Genomic DNA, 22,238 nt, shown 5'->3' on the forward strand with positions numbered 1-22,238 from the left:
CCACAACTATTGAGCCTGTGCTCTAGAGCCCGTGAGCCACAACTATCGAGGCTGTGTGCCGCAACTATTGAAGCCCACGTGCCTATAGCCCGTGCTCCACAACAAGAGAAGCCACTACAATGAGGAGCCTCCGTACCACAGTGAAGAGTCGCCCCCGCTCACAGCAACTAGAGAAAGCCCATGTGCATCAACGAAGACCCAACGCAGACAATAAATAAATAAAATAAATAAGTTAAAAAAAAAACTTTTCAAAAAAAATACATTTGTTTATTTATTTATTTATTTATTTATTTATTTATTTATTGGCTGTGTTGGGTCTTCATTGCTGTGCATGGGCTTTCTCTAGCTACGGTGAGCGGCGGCTACTCATCGTTGCAGGGCGCAGGCTCCTCATTGTGGTGGCTTCTCTTGTTGTGGAGCACAGGCTTTAGGCACACGGGCTCAGTAGTTGTGGCTCGCAGGCTCTAGAGTGCAGGCTCAGTAGTTGTGGTGCATGGGCCTAGTTGCTTCTTGGCACGTGGGATCTTCCTGAACCAGGGCTCGAACCTGTGTCCCCTGCACTGGCAGGCGGATTCGCAACCACTGCACCACCAGGGACGTTCCCATGCTTTATCTTGATTCATCTCCCCAACAACCCCGCAAGTACGATTATTGTCCCCCTTTGCAGACAAGGAAATCAGGAATATCTACAATCATCTCAAGATTATCATGACCAAAAAACACATTTTCCTTTCTTCTTCCCTCTAAATCTGTTTCTTCCCTGGTGCTTCTCAGTTGCTTAAACAGAACTTGAGGCCTGTCCTTGATTATAACCTTACCACCCTCCTATGTGTACTGCATCAGTGCTCCTGCTCTACTGCCAAAACACAGCCATCCCCTGCTCAAAACCTGATGTCCAGCTGCTTCCCACCACCGAGAGGAAATGACCCAAACTCTTTAGATTCTGTATGACCTACCCCTAACCCCCAGCCGTGCTCATCCCTATGTCTGATCTGCCCTTGGCCTTGAGCTACACTTTCTGAGGAATCCCTAGAAACATGGATGTCACCTGGGGAGGCCACTTCCTTGTCATTCAGGTGTCAGAGCCACAAAGAGGTCTTCCCTGACCACACGAGCCAATGTTACCTCCACTAGATCTCTCTGCTTTGATTCATGCCAATCACCATGTGTGTTTATTTGTTCATTGTGCGTTTCTCCTGCTGGGACCTAAACTCTGTGAGAACTGGGACCATGAAAAGTGTGTCCAGGGCTGTGACCTAGGTGCTTGGCCAGTGAAGATGCTTGGTAAAGTTGTTCAATGCATGCATGAGGCCCAGAGAGCTGAAGTTACCTGTCGGAAGCCACACAGCTAGTAAAGGCACAGCAGGCCATGAAACTGTGTCTGCTTGGCACCAAGTCCACGGTCTCAAGCATTTATTCACAGGACAGATATTTACAAAGCATCTATTCGGTCCCAGAAACGTTGCCAAGGTGCTGGAGAAGTAGAGTTAAAAGGACACCATCCTTGCCCTCCACTAGGACAAGAAAACCAGACTTGACAATCTTGAACACCAAGCAGAGTGGAATGAAGGTTATCACCAGCCAGGCAATGTCCCTTTACCCCACCCCTTACTGAATAAGTCAGCCAGGTTACACAGGCTTTTGTTTTTTTAATAAGTATTAGTATTTTTATTATTTTAAAGATTTATTTTTATTTATCTATCTATTTTGGCTGCGCTGGGTCTTAGTTGCAGCACTCGGGATCTTCACTGCAACACACGGGATCTTTTAGCTGCAGCACGTGGACTCTTAGTTGCGGCATGCATGTGGAATTTAGTTCCCTGACCAGGGAACGAACCCAGTTGCCCTGTGTTGGGAGCACGGAGTCTTAGCCACTGGACCACCAGGGAAGTCCCTACACAGGCTTTTGACCTCAGTTTCCCACCAGCCACTTTAGTTCACTCCTTCTGCCGTCACTGACCACTATCACTTCTAACCATCAGCAGCACCTCCACTACGACCACCCCCACCATAACCATCACTGCCATCATCCTGGCAGTTAATATTTGTCAAAACTTTCTCTCATCCTTTTCAATTTGGCCCTTGCTCCTTGATAAAGCTCCCTTTCAGTCTGCAGTTATTATTGACCAGGGGAAGGGCTCGAAGGAGTACAGCTGAGATGCAGGTAAGGATGGAGCAGGACGGCAGGTCAACAGGCGGGACAGTTCAGGATCGCTTATTGTAGGGGTGTTTTCTTGTAAAGGGTTGAAAAGATAGATTCAAGCCCCCTCATCCTGCCTCAGACACGGGGTCACCTGCTTGCTACCCAGGCTGTCTTCTGGTGGTAGGATGGTATCTTTCCTACTTTCTCTTTGAATCCATGTCTTTTGGGGCAGGTTTGGCAAAGACGTACAAAAGTGTAAGTGAAGCTGCTGACAAAGTGGGAGTTAGTTCTTGGAACAAAAGGTTTTAGCAGAAAGCTGGAGCTTTGCCTCTAGTGTGTTGTTAGGCAGAATGCACATGACCATGTGATGGGTTCGTAGGCTCTGCCCAGCATGTTTAAGATGTATTCACTCATCTACTCCTCACATGTATTGACTCTTTTAGGCCTTGGTTTGCAGATGGGGAAAGTGAGTCAGGGTGGTGAGTCACTTGTCCAAGGTCACATAGCTGGTGTTGATCTGAGATTTGAATGTAGATCTAGCCCAGTAGGTCTCAGCTGGTGGAGATTTTGACCTCTGGAGACATTTGACAACGTCTGGACCATTTTGGGTTGTCAAAATTGGGGGATGCTAATGGCATCTAGTGTAGAGGCCAGGATGTGTTAACATCCTACAAAGCACAGAACAGTCCTCCACAGCAAAAAGTGACCCAGCCCCAAATGTCACTAGCGTTGAGGTTGAGGGCAAAATTCACAACTCAGCCTCAGTGTGGGTGAATTGATCTGAGTGCCACCTGTGGGTTTACAGAAGCTGACCTGGTTATTTCACTTAGCTTTCCATTGAACTTCAGAGGATGTGGGCTCCAAGGTTAATAATTCTCCATTCTCACATAGGACAGACCCAGGGCTCTCCCCAAACCTCAAACCAGCAGGCATTTTGATAATGTTGCATTTTGCACCTCCCAGCAGTTCTCAGATAAATTCCATGCAGGGGTCCGCATCTTGTCTCATCTACCTAAGGGAAAGGGCCTAAGTGCTGGTAGGAGGCTACCCTGGCCAGATGTCTTACCCAAGCAATTTCATTTACTCCCTCGCATAACCCTGCAGTGGCAGATATGACTATGCCCGTTTCTCAGATAAGGAAACTAAGGACGGGGTCTGGGGGTGGGTGGTGAGTCAGATATTGAACTTGGGTGTTTCTGATCCAGAGGCCAGGGTTCTTTCCTCTACCTCAGGCAGGCTTGGAGCTCCATCTTCCATTTGTGATTTTCTGAAGGCATCAAGACATTGTCTGCTTTTCTTAACAAACCAAGGTCTCAGACAGGAAGGTGGCAGCCAGAACACCTTCTCTAAATCCTGATACCACCCACCCTCCCCCTTCTGTCACTACTTTGTCCTGCCACCAAATGCAAACACTTCGGCCTTGGCACACAGGGCAGCGTGCCGGGGTGTGACTGCTGTCAGTTTATCTGGAAGCTTCTCCCTCTTCTAATCTACTTCAAAGATGGGGTGTGTGGTCTTGTATTCAAATGATTTAAATTTTAGGGTCTTGTAAGGCCTCTGTTTTGTCTAGATTTGCTTTTACTTTTCAGGACATTAACCCATCATTCACTCTGAGGAAAGCAAAATTACCTTTTTTTTTTCCTGATGAAATTTTAAGTTGTACAAATAGAACACAAATACATTTTCTCAGTAAAAAACTCCAAAAAACCATCTGGGCAAGCCTGAAGGCTCCCCTGACCCAGGCCCCTTCTGCTCAATTTCACCCCCTCCTCAGGGTGAGCAGAGTAGCCTTTTGGGGATAAATCCTTCCGGTTCAATTTCCATGTGTAAACTTACATCCTGGTTTATATATTGTTCTGTCATTTGCTTTTTTTTTTCACCCAATGGTATGCTTTGAAGTCAGTGCATCCATCTTAGAACAGAATTCTGCATCATTAATTTAACCCTCTCTCTTCGTTTGTGTTGTTTCCAATGCTTTTGCTTTTAGAGACAAAACTACAATACACATCTTTGTCAACATCCCTGTGCAAACGTGTAGACCCTAAGGCAGCTTGCTTGAAGGATACTGGGCATTTAACATTTTCATGCAGACGGTTAACTGCCTTTCAGAAAACCCATTTCCGCTGCCCACTGTGAGCGATGAGGAACCCGTGTGAGTCCCTGACCCCCACAGTTGTGCCAAGTCCTGGCTTCACCAATCCAATTTTCTCATCTGAAAGGCAAGAAGAGGTGTCCCTGCTTTGCAGGTCATTTTCCAGTTACTAATGAGATGTGACTAACATCTTTTCAAGGGTATCTTGGCTATTCCCAGTCCCTCTTTGAGTAAAACAGCCTTTGAAAATCCTCTCCCTATTTGAAAAAATTGGTTGCTTTTACTTAATCACGTGTGGAAGGGTTTTTAATCCCTTATCCCTGGCAAGTGCCTTCTCTGGAGGTCCTGCCTGTGCTTGTTTTAAGCTTTGCCGAGGACACTTTCTGTGACACAGACAACTTGGCCTTGGCCCCCTGCCAGGCTGTGAGCAGGTGTTTGTGGGGGGTGTGTGTGTGTGTGTGTGTGTGTGTGTGTCAGGGGCCGCCTTCACCTGCTCTTCCTGGGGCAAGAGGCAGAATCAAGACTTTAGGCACCTCATGTTTTTATCAGTTTATGATGAGACATGATGGGGAAAGGCCCTGCCTTGCCTCCTAATTTAGCACTAATACGGCGGTTGCATAATTTGAAATCTTTATTCCTCAAATCAAAATCCAGTGGGGGTGAGGGGGATAAACCTTACTGGGGGGCAGGGTCCTGAGGCTCCCCCACTCCTCCATACTCTGGGGGGTCCAACAAAGTCAGTGCCTCCTGCTGAGCCCTTGGGACATTGGTTACTTCTTCTCCCCACCCCCACCCTCCGACCCCCCCCAGCCCCCTCCCCCACCTGTCTCATCTTTCCAATCCCATAGTCTTTACCTGAGGCCGTGAACGCAGGCCGGGGGAGAGCTGCTGGTCAAACAGCCTCTGCAGAGATTCCAGGGAAGGGAGGGTCCGGCTGACTTCACTGGGGGCAGGGGACAGGGCGAAGGTCAAGGATTAGTGAGAACCCAACCCAGTAAGGCATCCCGCACACAGGGTCCAGCTGGAGACGCGGTATCCTCACGTTCACTCTGGCAAAGGCAGGGATCCTTCCCAGAAGGACAAGCCCAGGCAAAGATCCAGGGCTGCCAGCACTGGTCCACCTCCCGAGACCCACCCCCCGCCACTCCTTCCCATCCCCCACCAGACCAAACTGGAGCCGTGATGCATAGACCTGATTTACCTTTGTTTAGTCACACTCAACTATGCAACCAGCAGAAAATTTGAAGCTAGAATCACAAAACTACTTAGAAATAATTTAGTAATCCATGGTTCCCCAACCTTTAGTGTTTGTAAGAATCACACCCTCACCGAATGTTAACAATGAGTATGTCTGGGCCTCAACCTGATTTGGTCTGGAATCTGCATTTTAATTTCGTGCCCCAGGAGCTTACAGTGCTGGCAGTCTGTGCTTTCAGGTTCAAATCCCCTCCGAGCAGCTGAGGTGGATGCCAAGGTGGATGCTCGGAGAGATCTGTCATTGTCTAACCTGCCGACAATTCCAATGCCAGGGCTTTATTGATTCTGTGTTCCCTTCTCATCTTTTCCTATTTTCCCATTGTTTGGGGCATGGTGGGCATCTTGAGTTCTATTTTTCATCTGTTATTTGATCAAAAACTATTCATATTTTTATGCATTTAACATTCCTAGTAGTTTCAAAATATTCTGTCAAGTAAATGTTGCCAAAATCAATTGCTAGATATTTGGGTTATTTTGAGATCTTGGCAATTATAAGCAAAGGCTGCTGTGAACAGCTTTGTTCTTTACTTCCTTTCAATTACAGTTTTAAGATAACCAGAGATTCTGGCTCTTGATCAATACTGCTAAACCTTTGAGTGACAGTACCAATTACGAGGCCAAGGGCACCGTTCCCAGCCTGTTCATCCTCTGTACTATCTGAATTCTGTTATTTTCTTCTCTCTCTCTCTTTTAGTGGGCATAACGGTGTATTTCAATACTAACGAATTGATTTGCATATCTTTAATTTCTAATGTCTAAGTATTTTTCGACCTGGTTGCTTTCTATTGTATTTCTCTTCCCATATACTATGTCCATTGCTGGTCTTCTGCTGGGGATTTTGTTGGTATTTTTATACATTGGTATAAACTCTTTACTTATTGCTTTGCTTTTTCTTTAATCTCAGTGTTGTATTTTTTTTCCCCATTCTGTTGTTCTCACCCAAGGTAGGCTGGATTTCATTATAAAGTGCTTTATAGTTTTTTTTGCTCTATTTTTCATTTTTCCTTGGAAATTTTTTTGCTTACCTTAGTTAAAAATTTATCATCAGTATTTACTTGTGAGCAATTAGTAACTCATTTTAAATTGGTTTCTCACTCTTTTAAAAGTTATGTTATAAACAGGGTTTTGGGGGGTTGTTTCATGTTTTTAATTCCTTACTTCATCTGGAATTTAAAAAAAATGTGTGGTGGAAATAAGTTCACCTTTTTTCCATATTGCTATTCATTTTCACTCAACTGCACTTACTCTTTTTTCCACAGTTCTTTTGGGCTAGATCATTGCACAAGCTCATCTTAAATATGATAGGATTTATTTCCAGAATCCATACACTTCAACGAAAACTCTGGAGTGCCTCACGTGTATGAGGCAATGCCATGTTCACAGATTGACACATCTCTCCATATCAAGGATGGTGTTGTAGCTTACTGGCTTTAATTGGCCATCCTTGGGACTCCTCTGGGGGCCGAGGATGGGGTGGGGGGAGGTAACTGGCCCGGGGGGTAGGGAGGGAAGTGCTGGGAAGGCAGGGTTCTTGGTTTCTATCCCACCTCTGCCAGAGCTGCTCTGTTCACATAGTGGTATTCTGTTTAAGCTGTCACTTCAAAAAAGAATTCCAGGCAAAAAAAAAAATTTGAAAGCACTAATTCAGAACATGCTTTAATATCAAATAGATCTCCCTCATTGTTCTCCTTTTTAAAAATGTTATTTTAAAAACACAAGTACATATACACAAACTGAATCCTTAGGATTTTCAAAGAATAATGTTGTTATTCTCTGTATTTCTAACCTTGGTAAAATTTTGAGAAATCTGGCTGTCAGACTTGTCTGGAGGTGTTGATTAGGGTCAAAATGACAAATGACTCATAGGAACTTGAGTTGGAAGACTTAAGAACTGGTCTTATCATAGAGAAAGGATTTGTCTAGGGAAGTTACCATCAGCAGGAACTTGTCTCAGCTTCAGGTCACCAGCTCAAGGGAAGACAGGGAACAAAAACAGGGAGGTCTACTGTCCTCAGGCAGGTCAGATCCCAGAGACATCCCAGAAGGGGCCTAGGCCCCCTGAAGGACCCCTCCCAGACAGAGAGCCGCCTCCCACCTTGGTCTCAGAGATCTGGTTAATCTCCCCAAGACTACCATTGAGTTTCCAGTTAGCATATCCAATATCTCCCAACTGAGAACTCCAGACTCAGAAGGATATTTTGTTGTTTTCTTAATTTTTTTTTTCTATGATTTTTTGCTTCTTTTTCCTTTTGCTTTAGCAAAAATTTCTCATACAGTTTGAAATAATCAGGTGATAATGGGCATCTCTTCTTCTTTTCTTAAAATGTTTAATGGAATAATTTTAATGTTTCCCTCTCAAGTGTAATTGGTTTTACACTGACACATATTGCATTATTAAGGAAGTATCCTTCTATTCTTTCTTAAAAATGATTTTTAGAAATTAGAAATGACTTTTAAATTTTATCAGGTCTATTAGGACATCTATGCAAATATTCCTTTATCTCTTAATCTGCTGCTAAATTACAATGTTTTCTTTATGTTGACTCACCTTTGGAGTGATTTCTTAGATAAAACCTACATTTTTCACATCACCAAATTATATTTGCTAGAATATTATTGAAATTTACACATTTATATTAATAAATGAAACTGGATATAGTTTATTTCAGTCTATTATCTTGATTAGGTTTTTGGATTTGAACTGAACTTTTCTTGAATATTGAATTAGGTGATTTTTGTCGTTCTCAAATAATTTATAAATTATGGTCATTAGTCCTTGAAAGTTCAAAGGAAGGTAATTTTTACATTTCATATTTCACATAAAATATTTGTTTCATTTAATTATAATTTGAAGTTTTGCTGCCACATAATTGTACACTGTACTCTTTATTGATTTGTAAATCTTTAACATAAATTATTAAATCTACATTTCTAATTTTTAAAATTTCCTTAATAGACTTTTTTCCTAATTTATTTCTGTTTTTATTTTAGTTAAAATAAAATAAAATTTTCCCCTACTCTTTTCCTTTCCAGTTGTTGTCATTGTTCATTCACTTAACAGAGATTTCTTAAAGACTCTGTTTTGTTCACTGCTGTGTCTCTCTAGCCCCTGGCTTGTAGTTGGCTCATAGTTGGCACAGATTCAATCTCTGTTCATGACTATTGAATAGATTACCATTTCCAGTACTTTGCTTGACCATGGAAATGTCAAGGCAACCAAGATATGACCATGATGCCTTCAGGAGACTGAGAGCCTGGATTAAGTTTGTATGCTTGACTCATTATTCTATCTCTCCCACCCGCCCCCCATAACAGAGCATTTAAAGCTATGGCTTTTCCTCCAAGTAGTGCTTTGGCTGCATCACCTAGAGTTCTGATATACAGAGGCTTGTTTCCCAAACCTATCCCACATAGGCTATTATTGTGTCAAGTTCCTTCCTTAATTCAGCTGTGATTTAGAGATGATCTAAAAATGTCCAAATGGTTGGGTGGTTGTGGCTAGTTTTTTATTTATTTCTGTTTTCATCATACTATGTTCTGGGAGCACAGAATGAACACTTTTGCTTTGGGTATATTCATATCCAGCTGCTCAATAGGCTGCTGGTTTCTTATTTTTAGGATCACCAGCACTCTAAAATTTCTAGGAAAAAATTCTTGGAAACTTTTTGAAGTTGAGGGCCTGTGATTAGTACATTTTCACCAATTTTTTAAATCTGCAAAGACACCTTAGGCGCTTGTTTTGGTTGGTTGGTTTCTTTATTAAAATCCTTACCCTGCTCTCACTTAATTGATAAAATACCCTCTCCCACACTTTGACATTTTATTTAAAAATTCTACTTACAATTCTTCTCATTTCTCCATTTCAGGGGTTATCAAGTATTTCCAGACTCTGGAGACTTAATTCTTTAATCTCTTTCTCTGGAAAAGTTTCTGTCTGGTTCTAGATAAACTAACTTAGGGTTGCAAATCTTCCTTGAGCCTTTGTGCTGATAAAGTTCTTTCTTTCAGATGCAGGTACTGACATTGTAATGACATTTTTGTGGAGGAGGCTCTTGCACTGTTTCTCACTCCTCGGTTCTCTGTGACTTTCCCATCCTCACCCTGGTGTTGGTGTTGGGCCAAGTGGTCTGAGTGGACAAATCCTCAGCTCCCTATTCCAGTTCTTCCTCCTCCTCCACCCCACCTCTCAACGTCTACCTTGGGCCCCCTTCCCCTCCATCTGCACTTCCCCCTGCGGTGACCATACCCAGCTTCAAGTGCTAACTGCATGTAGATGACTCCCAGACTTATACCCTTATCCCTGAGGTCTCCTGGACCTCTAACTTCTAACTAACTTCTAGAACTAACTCCTTGGTTGGTGGCTCAGCTGTCTAATAGTGCCTCAAGCCAATGGTAGCTCAGAGGAAGATGCCCTTCCTCCACCCCCTCCTCCTTGACTTTCCCCATCTAAGTAACTAGCATCACCCACCACTCAGCTGCTTGCCCCAAAACCCTAGGGGTCACCTTCTATTTGTCGTCCGTTCACCCTACATCCATCTGCCAGTTCCACCAGGGTCACATCAGCTCTCTGCACCCACATGCTCCCAAGCCTTGGGTCTTCTAACTAATACCCATCAGCTGTTCCTGTGTGCCAGACACTGTCCAAACCCAGGACACAGCAGGATGCAGAACAGACACAAATCCCTGCCTCCTCTTGCTTCCCTCCTCGTGGGCCACCATCATGTCACAGACACAGCAGCTCCCAACTGTCTGCTGCTTTGGGCCTGCCACCTAAGACGCAGTCTCCACAGCCCTGACTTGGATTGTGGCACAATCCTGAAAATCTCTACTGGGCCCTGGGAGGCCTGCATCATGTGGCTCGTGTTAGTGTTGCCAGATAGAACACGGGACATCCAGTTAAATTAGAGTTTCAGATAAACGATGGACAATCTACTAATGTAAATATATCCCAATATTGCACGGTATATACTTATACTACAAAAGTATTTGCTGTTCATCTAAAGCTTAGACTTAACTGGGCTTCCTGTGTTTTTATTTGCTATATTTGGCCACCATACACCTGACTCTTCCCAACCTCCACTCCTAATGCTTTCCTTTGCTCTTTATGCTCCAGCCACACAGACTTTCTGTTCCTCGAGGCTGGCTTCATTCCTGCCTCAGGACCTTTGCACTTGATATCCCACTGCCAAATAGCTAGATGGCTAGCTCCCTCTTGTCACTGAGGTCCCAGCTCTGTCACTGCCTCAGAGAGACCTCCTTGACTCCCAAAGGACACTAGCATCCTCCCACCCTATGTCTCTCCATCACTTTTCCCTGTTTTATTTTGTCATGATGTTTACTAAAATTATCTTGTTTATTTACAGACAGTCTACTGCTGTACTCCTTACTAAGACATCAGCACCAGCAAGGTCTACAGATCAGGGACTTTGTGCATTGTGTTTATTGTTGCATCCCAGCTCCCAGAACAGAGCTCAGGGCAGCCTCTCCATACATATTTGTTACGTGACTGAGTGAATGAATGAATGAATGCACTGAAGAGTTGCTCCAATCAAAGCAGCTTGAAAACTACAGGTTTATAGTCAGTTTCATGGAACAACATCTGTAGGGGTGGCAGGGGGATGGGAAACGTAATTTGGTCCTAAGATTTTCTAAAATTCAATCCCTAATCTTGTCTCCAAGCCTGACTCTCGCTTTGCCTATGAAGCGAAGGCAAACAAGCGTGGGGGGAATTTAGAACATCACAGCGTCTCTACTTCTAACTCACATTTAACTGTTCAGTAAATAAAGGTGTGGAAAACTAGAGAACTAGCTATGCTGAGGAAGCTGCTGTCACCATAAGGGTGAGGTGACCCAGATTCTAGGAAAGTCCAGGTAGCAAAGCAGTGTTGGGGAAACGTGCTGAGTGACTGGATGAAGCTTATGGTGAGACTTAAAGGTGTATTTCCTCCTGGACAAGGAAGCAGCAAAGTACAGGATCTCCACTGGTGCAGAAATGAAAGCTTACTGCCAGTCATCATGAAATTGTGTTTCTTGAAAAGAAAGTGCCATGTGTGTGTGTTTTTCCTAGTGATAAATGATTTATAACAACAGCATCACATGGAGAAATATCTCTCTGTGGAAATCTACAAAAACGATGGCTCTGGATCCAATTGGCTGAAACTGTATCAGTTGAAGGCCAATTCACTGAAATTAAACCTGACTGGCCAATTTGATGTGTTCAATTTGTCAGAGGATTTATTTGTTAAATTTACCAGATGTACTAATTGTGCTTTTAAAGAGCCTTTCAAAGGAAAGTTCAATTTAGTTACTGATGGTGAAAGATTCTTTTTTGCACATTAACTAAGCTAAGATAGATATGGCACTAGAGAAATTGACAAAAGAATTTTGAAACTGCTATATGTATAATAAAACACAAAACAGTATAGGCTGCTAAAACCTCAACCACATGAAATGCTTTTTTCGCATCCAAAATATTGACCTTTCATTTGCAATGCGAGTGTTTTGGGTCCTTGTGATTTCTTTCAGATGCTTTTTTAAAATTTTTTGCTAAATTTTTAAAGTCTTTATTGAATTCATTACAATATTGCTTCTGTTTTATGTGGGGTTTTTTCTTTTTTTTTTTTGGCCTCAAAGCATATGGAATCTTAGCTCCCTGACCAGGGATCAAACCCACAATCCCGGCACTGAAGTCCAGTCTTAACCTCTGGACTGCCAAGGAAGTCCCATCTTCAGATGCTTTTGAATGTTATTTTCTATTTTTTCAAGCATTTAAAATATTCTTTTGTCAGTTCTTCAGATGGTGTATCTGCCTTGATTTTGTACTTCTAACAATTAAATTGTAATTAAACAGTTAATTTTAATGATAATGAAATTAAAACACATAATGAAAAAAATCTAAAAGAAATTGGAATTTTTACCAATTGATACTTCAGTGAATTCAGTATCAGAAAGCTGAAGTTTTGGTGAATTGGCTCACTTTAAAAACCTGCCAACACTGGCAATCTTGGGCCATCACCACCCACGCAGAAAATAGGCCGATTTTAATTTACTTCCTCTTGGTGCCCTTATGTGCTTATCAAATGTGCTGGCTGCAGCAAGAAGGACAAATAGCAGCAAAAGTCTTAACCGCTGGATCCTTAGCAAGTGTGGAAGGGCTGGCAGTGTACTCCCACCCACCCCTTTCCATAGCAACTGGCCTCAAATTAACTTTCATTTAAAAAAACCAAACAAACCAACAACCACCAAGTTCAAATATCATGAAAAAAAAACCCTCCAACAACCACAGATTTCTAAGCCCCACCAACTGCCCAATTATCCTGAGCTGGACAGCTGGGCGGAGTGCAGGGGTCACCCTACTGAGCTGGTTCCCTTGCCTGGCCATCCCCTTCCCTCCTGCCCCCACGGGCAGCCATTACCCATAGAGTTCCTTGCAGAGGAGCGAGGTCAGTTTCTTCAGATGAGGGAGACTGCAGGAGCCTGACTTCACAAAATCAGAGTCCAGGGTAAGCTGAGTGCTTAAATAATCTTGGATGGCTTTCAGATGCTCTTCTGGAACCCTGAAAAACAAAGGTAGAAATAACAACATGCATTCTCAGAGTTTCCAGCTGAGACACCAGCCTCCAGGAGAACATTCGAACACCTGGACAGGCCCCTGGGTCTTACTGAAGGGGTGGAGAACAGGTCAGGCAAGAGCAAAGTGCCCAGCAAGGGAGGCTGCCTCTTAACCCTCCCATAAAGGCTTTTCCGGTACATGGAAGGAAGTGATACTGGCTGGGGACAGGAAATGTTTATCCTTTGAAAAGGAGACAGAACAGCTTTGCAACTGTACAGAGGACTTGTCTTCCTGCTTCATCTTTTCCTAAAGACAGGATCTGAGGGCTGAGCAATGCTCTAGTCCAGAGATGGCAAATGGCTCCAACTCATAGGCCAACTACAAGTTTACAGCCAAGGGCCACCTGGAGCTCTGTGTCAAGGAGGTTCCTAGTCATCTGAGGCTCTGTGGGGAAGTCTCTGTGATGAGTGACGGGCTGGGCATATGGTATTGGCAGCCTAGGTGCCCGTCCTTTGCACCCCCTACCCTGCTCCCAGTCTGGTCCAGTCCCTCTCAATTTATGGATGAAGCACATGGGCCCCAGGCAGGACCTGCCCTCACCACGCACAGGATGGGCCTCATTGCACCAGGGCCACCGCCCGAGGTCTGATCACAACTCTACATTCTATCTCCCAGCACCTTTTTTCTCTGGATAACTTTTGAGTTTTTCTTCCTATAATAATGCATATTATAATCACAGCAAGTATGTTCTAAGCGTAACATAGCAGTCACTCTGCTTAGCACTTTATGCTCATTTTTTCCCCTTTTATCCACAAATCAATGTTATGAGGCAGATATGACTATTATTCCTATTTTACAAACAAGGAAACAGAGGCTCAAGGATGTTGATTTATGTGTTTGAAAAAATTAGGACAAGCCTTAAATAACTTTGTTCCAGCCTTAACAGGCAATCAAGTTGAAACTAGACATCACAGGCTTTTTTCTGTAGGATCCTGGATAGAATGAAAGGCTGTGCTCTTAAGACTGAAAAGCTGTGAATTAGCCACTTCTACTTCTTCAGCTTGAGAAGTCTGCAGCTATTCACCTACCAGTTGTCATAATATTTAAGTTTAATATATACTTATTCTGAGTCTTGACATCATAAAAATCCAGTTTCTGCCTCAGTCTCTTTTACTAAAAAGGACAAAAGTCTCTCCTATAGCATTAATATGTATCAATACTTGAACAGTTCTCATGCCTATTGACTTGTAACTTTGAGACCATCAGTACTTGCTTTAGGAAGCTATATTTGTTAAAACGTTTGTTGTAGAAAAGTGTTGACATAAAGATGTAAATTGTTTATCAGAAAAGGTTGATTTTACCTAGCAGTCTTGTATTAACTATGACCTAACTGATTAGATCTGATTAACTTGCACAAAAGACTGTGCAGGTTGTCATAATTAAGAATAACCTAAAGGCAGTCCTCAGTGTACAAAGCTATTTTACAAGCAATACAGATTAACTTGCAAACACAAGGCAGACTCTTCGTTTTTCATGACCCAGAAGAGAACTGAGGGCAGGCACCATGGTCCCTCCACTGTGCTCCATCTACACACCCCCATCTCCAAGAAGAAGTTTTAGGCGAATTCCATTGCCTATGTTACCTGGGCCTCCCGAGCTCGCCAGCCCCCAGCTGGTCCCGCTCCCTCTCAGAAGGCTGCGTGGAGGCTTGGCTGAACACCTCATCTTGCCCCACTAGGCCCTGAGTCCCTAGAGAAGACCTGTCCCTAGAGAGGAGAGACTAACAAGGACATGGAGCCAATAGGACATGTGGGAGAGTCGGGAGGAGGTGGGCAGCGGTGGCACCATTGAGCATCCTTGACTATTTCCTCAAGGACTGCACTGCATTTAGCACCTAAACCTGGAGAGAAATATAATCTCAAGGAAACTAAACAATGGGCTCTGCATGAACTGTTTGAATAAGCATTTGTTCTGTAGACACATATATCAGGATAGTCATGATGACGGATCAACATATTCAAAGCTCTGGATATTTAGCTTCTTGATAAATAGCACAAGGAACTCCAGGAGTGTGCAGAGAATATAACCTGGTGGGCCTGGAGAAGAATTAGAGGATATGTCAAAGTGGAAATATAAAAACACCAGGTATCTTAGCAACCAGTGGCTTGTGTGTACCTTCAGGCATTTCCTTTGTATTTTGCCAAATCAGATGGTAGGTGAGCAGCCCTGGCTGTCTCAAATTAATCTTTCAAGTTGGAGATGTTACATTAGCCCTGCCATTAAGATATTCTTTGTGGGACCTTTTTCTGAAGAAGAAACAAAAAGTGTTTTTAAATTATCAATGCATGGGAATGACTGTGTAGTAATTAATTCATTCAACACAGACCTAGGGAGTGGCCAACTCCATGCTAGGCAATGTGCTCGGTGCTGGGGACACAGCTCACCTCATTGATCTTCCTCCCTGTGGAAGCCATCTCCTGGCCTGTCTTAAAGTCAGGGCCTCTGATTTGCACAATAACAAACACCCCTCCCCGGCAACACCCCCACCTCCCATCATCCAGCCTGGGCCTGCTAAAGGAGACGGAGAAACTGCAGGACCTCATCAGCATGGACCAGTCTGGTACCATGTATGGGACCTGATCCTGAGAACCCTGGATCAGGGCGAGTGAAAGAAAGTGTTAAAAGGACTGCATCGCACACCTTCCACCACAAAGAAAGGAGTGGCATGCTGTGTGGACCTCACAGTCCACACCACACATGGAACTATTGCTCTGACCCATTTCCTGGTGACAAGGAAGGTGGCCTCATTTGCATGGGGCCCAGAGCAGGTCCAGGCTGCAGTGCAGGTAGCTCCTCCGCTGGGACCCTCTGAGTCAGTGGACCACATGGTGGGAGAGGTCTTTGTGATGGGAAAAGATGCCATGTGAGTTCACAGCAAGCCCCAGCAAGGGAATCACAGCAGAGACCCCTGAAGTCTGAAGCAGGGCCATGCTGTTTGCAGCAGAGAACTATTCATCATTCCAGAACCAGCTCCCGCCATGCCGCCAGGTCCTGGTGAACACCGAGCATCTGAGCAGGGCCATCCAGTGCCCACGCAGCCAGAGCTGCCCGGGGAGCCAGGCTCCCTCAGACCCACCATCGAGTGGCTGGTGGGCTCCACAGCGATCTCTCCTGGGGTGGAAGGGGCACCTCCGGAGAGAGCACAGGGTGAGCTCCCCAGGTGTCGTGGGACCCGCCAAGGTAGGGACTCACATGCTGGTGTCCATGCTCTGCAGTCGCTGGAACAAGGTCTCCGAGAGGCTCGGCCGGCTGACCTCGGTGGCTCGAAGATTCTCATTGGAAATAGGGACCTCCTTGGCCTCACATGGCCCAGCAGATACAGGGATGTTTCTGGGTGGCAGCTCGGGTGGAGACAGGATACCTTCTACCCAAGACAAGAGCAGGAGTGCCGTCTAGGCTGAGTGCTCCCTCCCTCAGGATCACCTGCCCCCCCAACCCCCACCCTGTGCCCTGTGTGTGGTGACCCTGCCCACCCACTATGTGGGGTCCAGGCCACTGCATCCAGCTACAGACCCATCTGTGCCCACACTGTCCCTTCCCATCCCCGCTCCCTTGCCAGCTGACTCCTGGACTAGACCGGGAGCCTCCTGGGGGCAGGGACCTAGTCTTGGTGGTCTCTGGCCTGGGGGCCCAGCACAGAGTTTGTCCCACTGAGACACTCTGCAAACACCTGTGTGGTCAGATGGCCATGCCTGGCAGGGCTGCTGACCTTGGATGGGTGGAGCCAGCAGTTCAGCAGGACAGTCAGCTTCGGGGCTGAGCAGGGGCCCTGGACCAGCAGAGGCTGGCTTCCCGTCACGGGAGGAGCTGGGGCGCAGAGCAGGGGGGCCCCGGCCACACGGCTCCTTTCTCTCTCCCACCCTGGCCCCCTTTTCTCTGCACTTGCTCTCTAACCTCTCGTTCTTTCTCTCTCCCTCCTGACCCTCAGAGACAATGAAAGGAATGTAAGGGGCTCCCTCTACCCAGTGAACTGAGATATGAAACAAATGACTTGGACTTGGCCTGGGAGATGGACTCCTGCCCATTCACCTTGAAAACGTCCATCCTGCACATACCACAAGTGGGTGAGGGTGGTGAGCCCCTGAGGTCCACGACCTCCTGTCCCAGCCTCTTCCCACATGGAATGGCCGCCCCACGGCCCTGGCCACAATGCTGCCTGGGGGTGTTCTCTTTAAAGGATGAGCCCTTCACTTCCTCACCTGGCCTGGGGTTCTTTCAATGGTTATGAGTCCGTTTTGAGCCCCATGGGGACGGGCAGCACCTTGAGGAGACCTGAGCCAAATCTGACACCTTGGACTGGGGGCAGGGGGAGGCTCAGGTTCAGGCTGACAATGGGCCTTGTCTGGGGACGAGAAGCCAGCCGTCATGAGAATGTGCTTCTCTTTCCAGCTCTTCTGGGGGGTCTTTTTCTAGTGTTGGAGTGTTGGGGTCTTTCTCTAGATGGCCATGCCCAGAGGTGCAGAAATGCTGGCCTAGGGGTGGTGGGTGAGAGGGAAGCGTGGAGGGCATTTCTACAGGATGGCTTCTTGGTGTCGAGGCCGAGCCTGGGCTCCTGGGGACAGCTGGGGGACATGCGGCCTGGGCACAGCACTGGTGGGCGACCCTGGACTCTCGCGTGGACGTGTTGGCTCTGGCTATTTCACAGCTGAGGGCGCCTCTTACTGGGCCGAGGGAGGCGAGAAGGGACATGGCTGCCTGGGCCTCCCTCAGCCTCTGCAGATCTGTGCTCCTTCTGAAACACTCTGCCTGGCCCTCACCTCCTCCAGGAGCCAGTGAGGCAGCTCTTTAGAGTTTACCCTCTAAGGAGGCCGCCTATGAGTTGCGCAATCACTAAGGTGGGTCTCCAGGGAGGTGGGAGGAAGGGTGGCCCATGGGTGAGGGGTGGTGAAAGGATGTCCAGCACGCGGCTGGCCGCAGCCAGGGACAGGCGGAGTCAGGCCGGGGACCTCCACATCTCTGGTCTAATCTGTCCTTCGGGGGAGACCCCAGGGGATCTCGTGGGTTCCAGGCCCTGGGACTGAGGATGAGCCCTGATGTTTGAGAGGTTCGATGATGCATCTCAGGGCTTTCTTTAGGACATGAACTTTTGAGGGGAAGAGTAGGGGAGCTCCCTGGCTGCATTGCCTCTCTCTGTCCGACTCCCGCTCTGTTGGTCTGTCCCTCCATTGTTTAAACAGCAGGACAGACTCTCACATACCTTTTAGGGGCTGTACTTTTTTTTTCTTTTAATAACATAGAGAAACACCTTCCTCATCCCTCCAGTGACTTCCTCCTCATTCTTTTCACAGCAAAATACAGCTAATTATTTCGACAGTGATTTTAGTGGCATTTATTGAATGTTTACTATTTACTAGGCTTTGGGATCTACATGGACTCATTTGATGACACCCTGAGAGGTAGATATTATTTTTAGTGTCTCTTTAAGAGAGCTCTGCAGTTCAGAGAGGTTAAGTAATTCATCTCAGTTTGCACAGCGAAGAAGACAGGGAGCAGGAAGTTTGACCCAGGTCTATCTGACCCCAGAGCCCATGTTCCTAACTGGTCTTTAACCACTGTGTCACCCACTCTGATAATTGGACCCACCTAATCTATAAGCACTTGAAGTGAGAGAAACACCCCAGAACTTCACCATGGGACTTAGACAGGAGGGTCCCGAAGGCACCTTCCCCTCCGCCCCTTCCTACCTGTCTCCTCCTCTGGCTCATCGCCTGCGTCCTCCTCCTCCAGCGGCACAGGATACTGCAGGTGGGTCACCAGGCCCATGTTTTCCTTCTTGTAAAACTCGATGAGCTGGTCCAGCTTGGTGAAGAACCTCACGGGGACGCCTTCGGACGCCTGAGGACAAATCCCAAACAAAAGCACATTGAAATGGCTGGAACATCACCCAACCACAAAGGCCACCTGCAGCAGAGACCAGCGAGGCAGAGGGAGTGACCGCAATCCAGAAAAAGCCCTGGGCTCCTACGCAGGCCCTGCCCGCCACGCCCACACCCACATGGCCCCTAAGAGCCAGTCTGCAAAAGGCACAAATAGGACAGTTTTAAAGATTTTTTTTCTTTCAGTTTAAAAAAAAAACTTTTATTTTTAAAAGCATTATTTATCAAGTAATGCATTTTCAATATGGACAAAATGTAAAATACAGAATTTAAAAAGATCACCTGTAGTCCCACAGCCCCTAGAAACCTATTTTTAATAGTTTAGAATATTTTTTCTAGACTACTTGTGTGTGTGTGTGTGTGTGCTTGGTAGGGGGAGCTATTACTCAGCCCACCCCTCCCAAGATCATTTATTTTTGAACAGGGGAAACATCTATTCTAGCAACTATTTTGCTTTTATTTTTATACTTTTCATTTGCTATGATTCTGTTCTATCAAAACTCAGAAAATGGTGGAGGCAGCACACGAATCTTCCCTGATTTGTATCTCTGTTGCTGATGACAGAGGAACTGGAAGGTTATTTCTACTGGGCTGTTCAAATGCCCTGGGGCCCGGTCTCCTTATCGCCCTGTGCCTCCAGCAGGAAGCTCACCTTCGCCTGCCCCAGCCAGCCCCGCCCACTGAGGCCCCGCCCACACGAAGGCACCACCCCTGTGACTCCCGATGCTGGGCTCTCAGGCAGCAGGGCAGGATGGGAGAACTGCGAGCAGGAGACTTAGGGTCTCATCGGTGCTGTACCCTATGGCTCCTAACCTAACATGTCCCAAGGTCCTGTCCAGTCCCCTGACCTGCCTCTCCTTGGTGTTCCAGCTCAAGGAATGGCACCATCGTCTCCCCACTGGCCCTGCCAGAAACCCAGAAGACTTCTCCCTCCCCCTGGCACAGAGGGCAGAAGTGGACAGTGTGAGGTCAGGTATTCCTGACCCAGCCGAGAAGATGCTGAGCAAGGCTGCAGCCCCAGTGGAGGAGAATGATGTGGCAGGACTTTAGCGAAGGGCAGTGAGCCTGGGGCAGTTGGGCAGGAGCAAAGGATCAGGCTGCTGGTGGGAACAGGCATGAGCACCAAAGAGGCGCCTCCCTCTGGGTGGGCTTCCCAGGCCTTGAAGGGGTGCAGCACCCCTGGTCCTATCACTAAGTGCCTATCAGTCACCCCCATTATCATAATAGCCATCATGTCAATGGCATTCGTGGGATTTAAAAGTGAGTTGAGGGGACTTCCCAGGTGGCGCGGTGATTAAGAGTCCGCCTGCAACTGCAGGAGACACGGGTTAGATCTCTGGTCTCGGGGGATCCCACATGCCTCAGAGCAACTAAGCCCGCGAACCACAACTACTGAATCCCGTGCGCCTAAAGCCCGTGCTCCGCAAGAGAAGCCACCGCGATGAGAAGCCCACGAACCACAATGAAGAGTAGCACCTGCTCTCCGTAACTAAGAAAGCTCGTGCGCAGCAATGAAGGCCTAACGCAGACAAAAATAAAAATTAATTAATTAATTAATTTTAAAAAATGAGTTGAGAAGGGGCTATCTTTGGAGATGGAGGTAAGGGGTCCAACTGCTACCCTGGGGGCTGCCAGCTGCCTTCTCAACTGAAGGGAATGGGACCCATTGCCCATGGGAAAGGAGAATAGGGATATAGGGTGAGGGTTGGAAAGCCCACCCAGTTTGGTGGGGTCTGGGCGGAGCGAGGCTGGATGGTCTTGACTCGCCCATCTTCAAGTCAGGTGCCTATTGCTCCAGCGTGGCTGGCACTGACGTGGGAGGTCACCAGGGCCACAGGTAAGTGGGATTGGGAGAGCAGACAAAGTGGGATGACCCAGATCGAGACAGACGCAGACATCTGGGAATGGACCAGGACCTGTCTCTGAGCCCTGTTGCTCGTGGTAACCCCAAGTCTCAGCGAGGATGCATTTGCCTTCAAAGACTCCACCTCCATCACTCTCCTTCACTCAGGATCCACACTTGCCTCTCTGTCTCGCCTTGGCTCTGTCTCTCTCTCCACATGTATTTGTGTGTACAGTGCAATGCACACGTGTATAAATCTGTATGTGAGGGCACGTGTGTGTGTTTGAGTGTGCAGCTTAAGCTATTTAGTAAACTACTAGAGAGTTTAACAAAAGGATGTTTTGATTCTTTTCAAGCAGTTCCCTTGCTTCCACAAAGCCCCACGTTAAGCAGTGTCTTTGAGCATTATTGAACCAGAGAGACCTGAGCAGCAGCAGCTGGGCCTTCTAAAATGTAACTTAAATAGGTTCAAAACCCAAAGTGAGCGGAATAACAAAAATAATTTGACACGACACAAGGTCGATGAACTCCATTCAGTTAAAGCAGTCATGACAAGTGTCATCCTGTCAAAGAATTTACAGCTAATGGATGACAAGCCATTAGGCCTATGGGAAAAGGATATGAAAAATCAAAGAAAGTCAAAGTGAAATGACTCATGTGTGAGTCTGGAAAAGGAGTCTCAACTGGAGGATGTCTGGAGAATATGTGTTTGAGAGAGAGCACATGAGCTGTGGCGATTCAGATGCACCGATGCTGAGACACATATTATTTTATGCTCTGCTAAAAGCTAAAGCATAAACCAAGGTACACCATCAATCTGCAGGTACAACTGATTTCAGAGATGTTGATATGACAAAATAAACACCTTAGAATTGATTAAATACATGGGGTACTCAGTGTGCAGAGGAACAGAACACTCTAAAATTCATCTAAACCCTATGGATCCAGTGAGGGCGGAGGTGGGCAGGTGCCGAGTTCTGTTGGTGACAGAGCTGCTGGGACCCTGCTTGTGCTTGGAATGGTCACAGAGGCCCGGGAGCCAGGGCCTGGGGAACCACGGCCGCTGGCCGCCCAGGTGGCGCAGGTCCCCAGGCAGGGAGAGAATGAGGGTTGAGTCCAATCCCAGCCTCACTCACGGGGGTGAGGAGCGCAGTCTGGACAGGTGGGTCGGAGGCTCTGTGTACCCAGGAAGGAGCAGCCCAGCCACGGCCTTCTCACTCCTGAGCTGGGCTGAGAGAGGCCCTCTGCTGAGGCGGGATGGCCAAGTCAAAGTCAGGAGTGGGAATTGGGGCTTCCAAGTGGACAGCACCTTGACCATGGGCCAGCAGGAGCGCTGGGGTCCTGTGGGGATGGGCACCTGGTCAAGTCCATATCTGCTTGCCTGTGCAGCCCATAGTCAGGGGCCGGGTCTGCTT

At 46.6% G+C, this 22,238-nt stretch overlaps 1 protein-coding gene across 2 annotated transcripts in view; it reads right to left on the reverse strand.

Moving 5' to 3' along the window:
- The window catches only part of INPP5D (inositol polyphosphate-5-phosphatase D), a 122,819-nt gene that overhangs the window by 51,924 nt on the left and 48,657 nt on the right, over positions 1–22,238 (reverse strand). Inside the window, exons 3-6 of one of the 2 annotated variants that reach the window (XM_057745968.1) lie at positions 18,789–18,939; positions 16,297–16,465; positions 12,908–13,048; positions 5,091–5,178 (exon numbers count right to left, since the gene is read on the reverse strand). In XM_057745968.1, the coding sequence (XP_057601951.1) occupies positions 5,091–5,178; positions 12,908–13,048; positions 16,297–16,465; positions 18,789–18,939 (549 nt within the window). Of the gene's footprint in view, positions 1–5,090; positions 5,179–12,907; positions 13,049–16,296; positions 16,469–18,788; positions 18,940–22,238 lie in introns of both variants that reach the window. The other variant, XM_057745967.1, reaches the window with a different exon arrangement.

The sequence above is a fragment of the Hippopotamus amphibius genome, chromosome 8 (assembly GCF_030028045.1).
Source record: "Hippopotamus amphibius kiboko isolate mHipAmp2 chromosome 8, mHipAmp2.hap2, whole genome shotgun sequence".
Taxonomy (NCBI): domain Eukaryota; kingdom Metazoa; phylum Chordata; class Mammalia; order Artiodactyla; family Hippopotamidae; genus Hippopotamus; species Hippopotamus amphibius.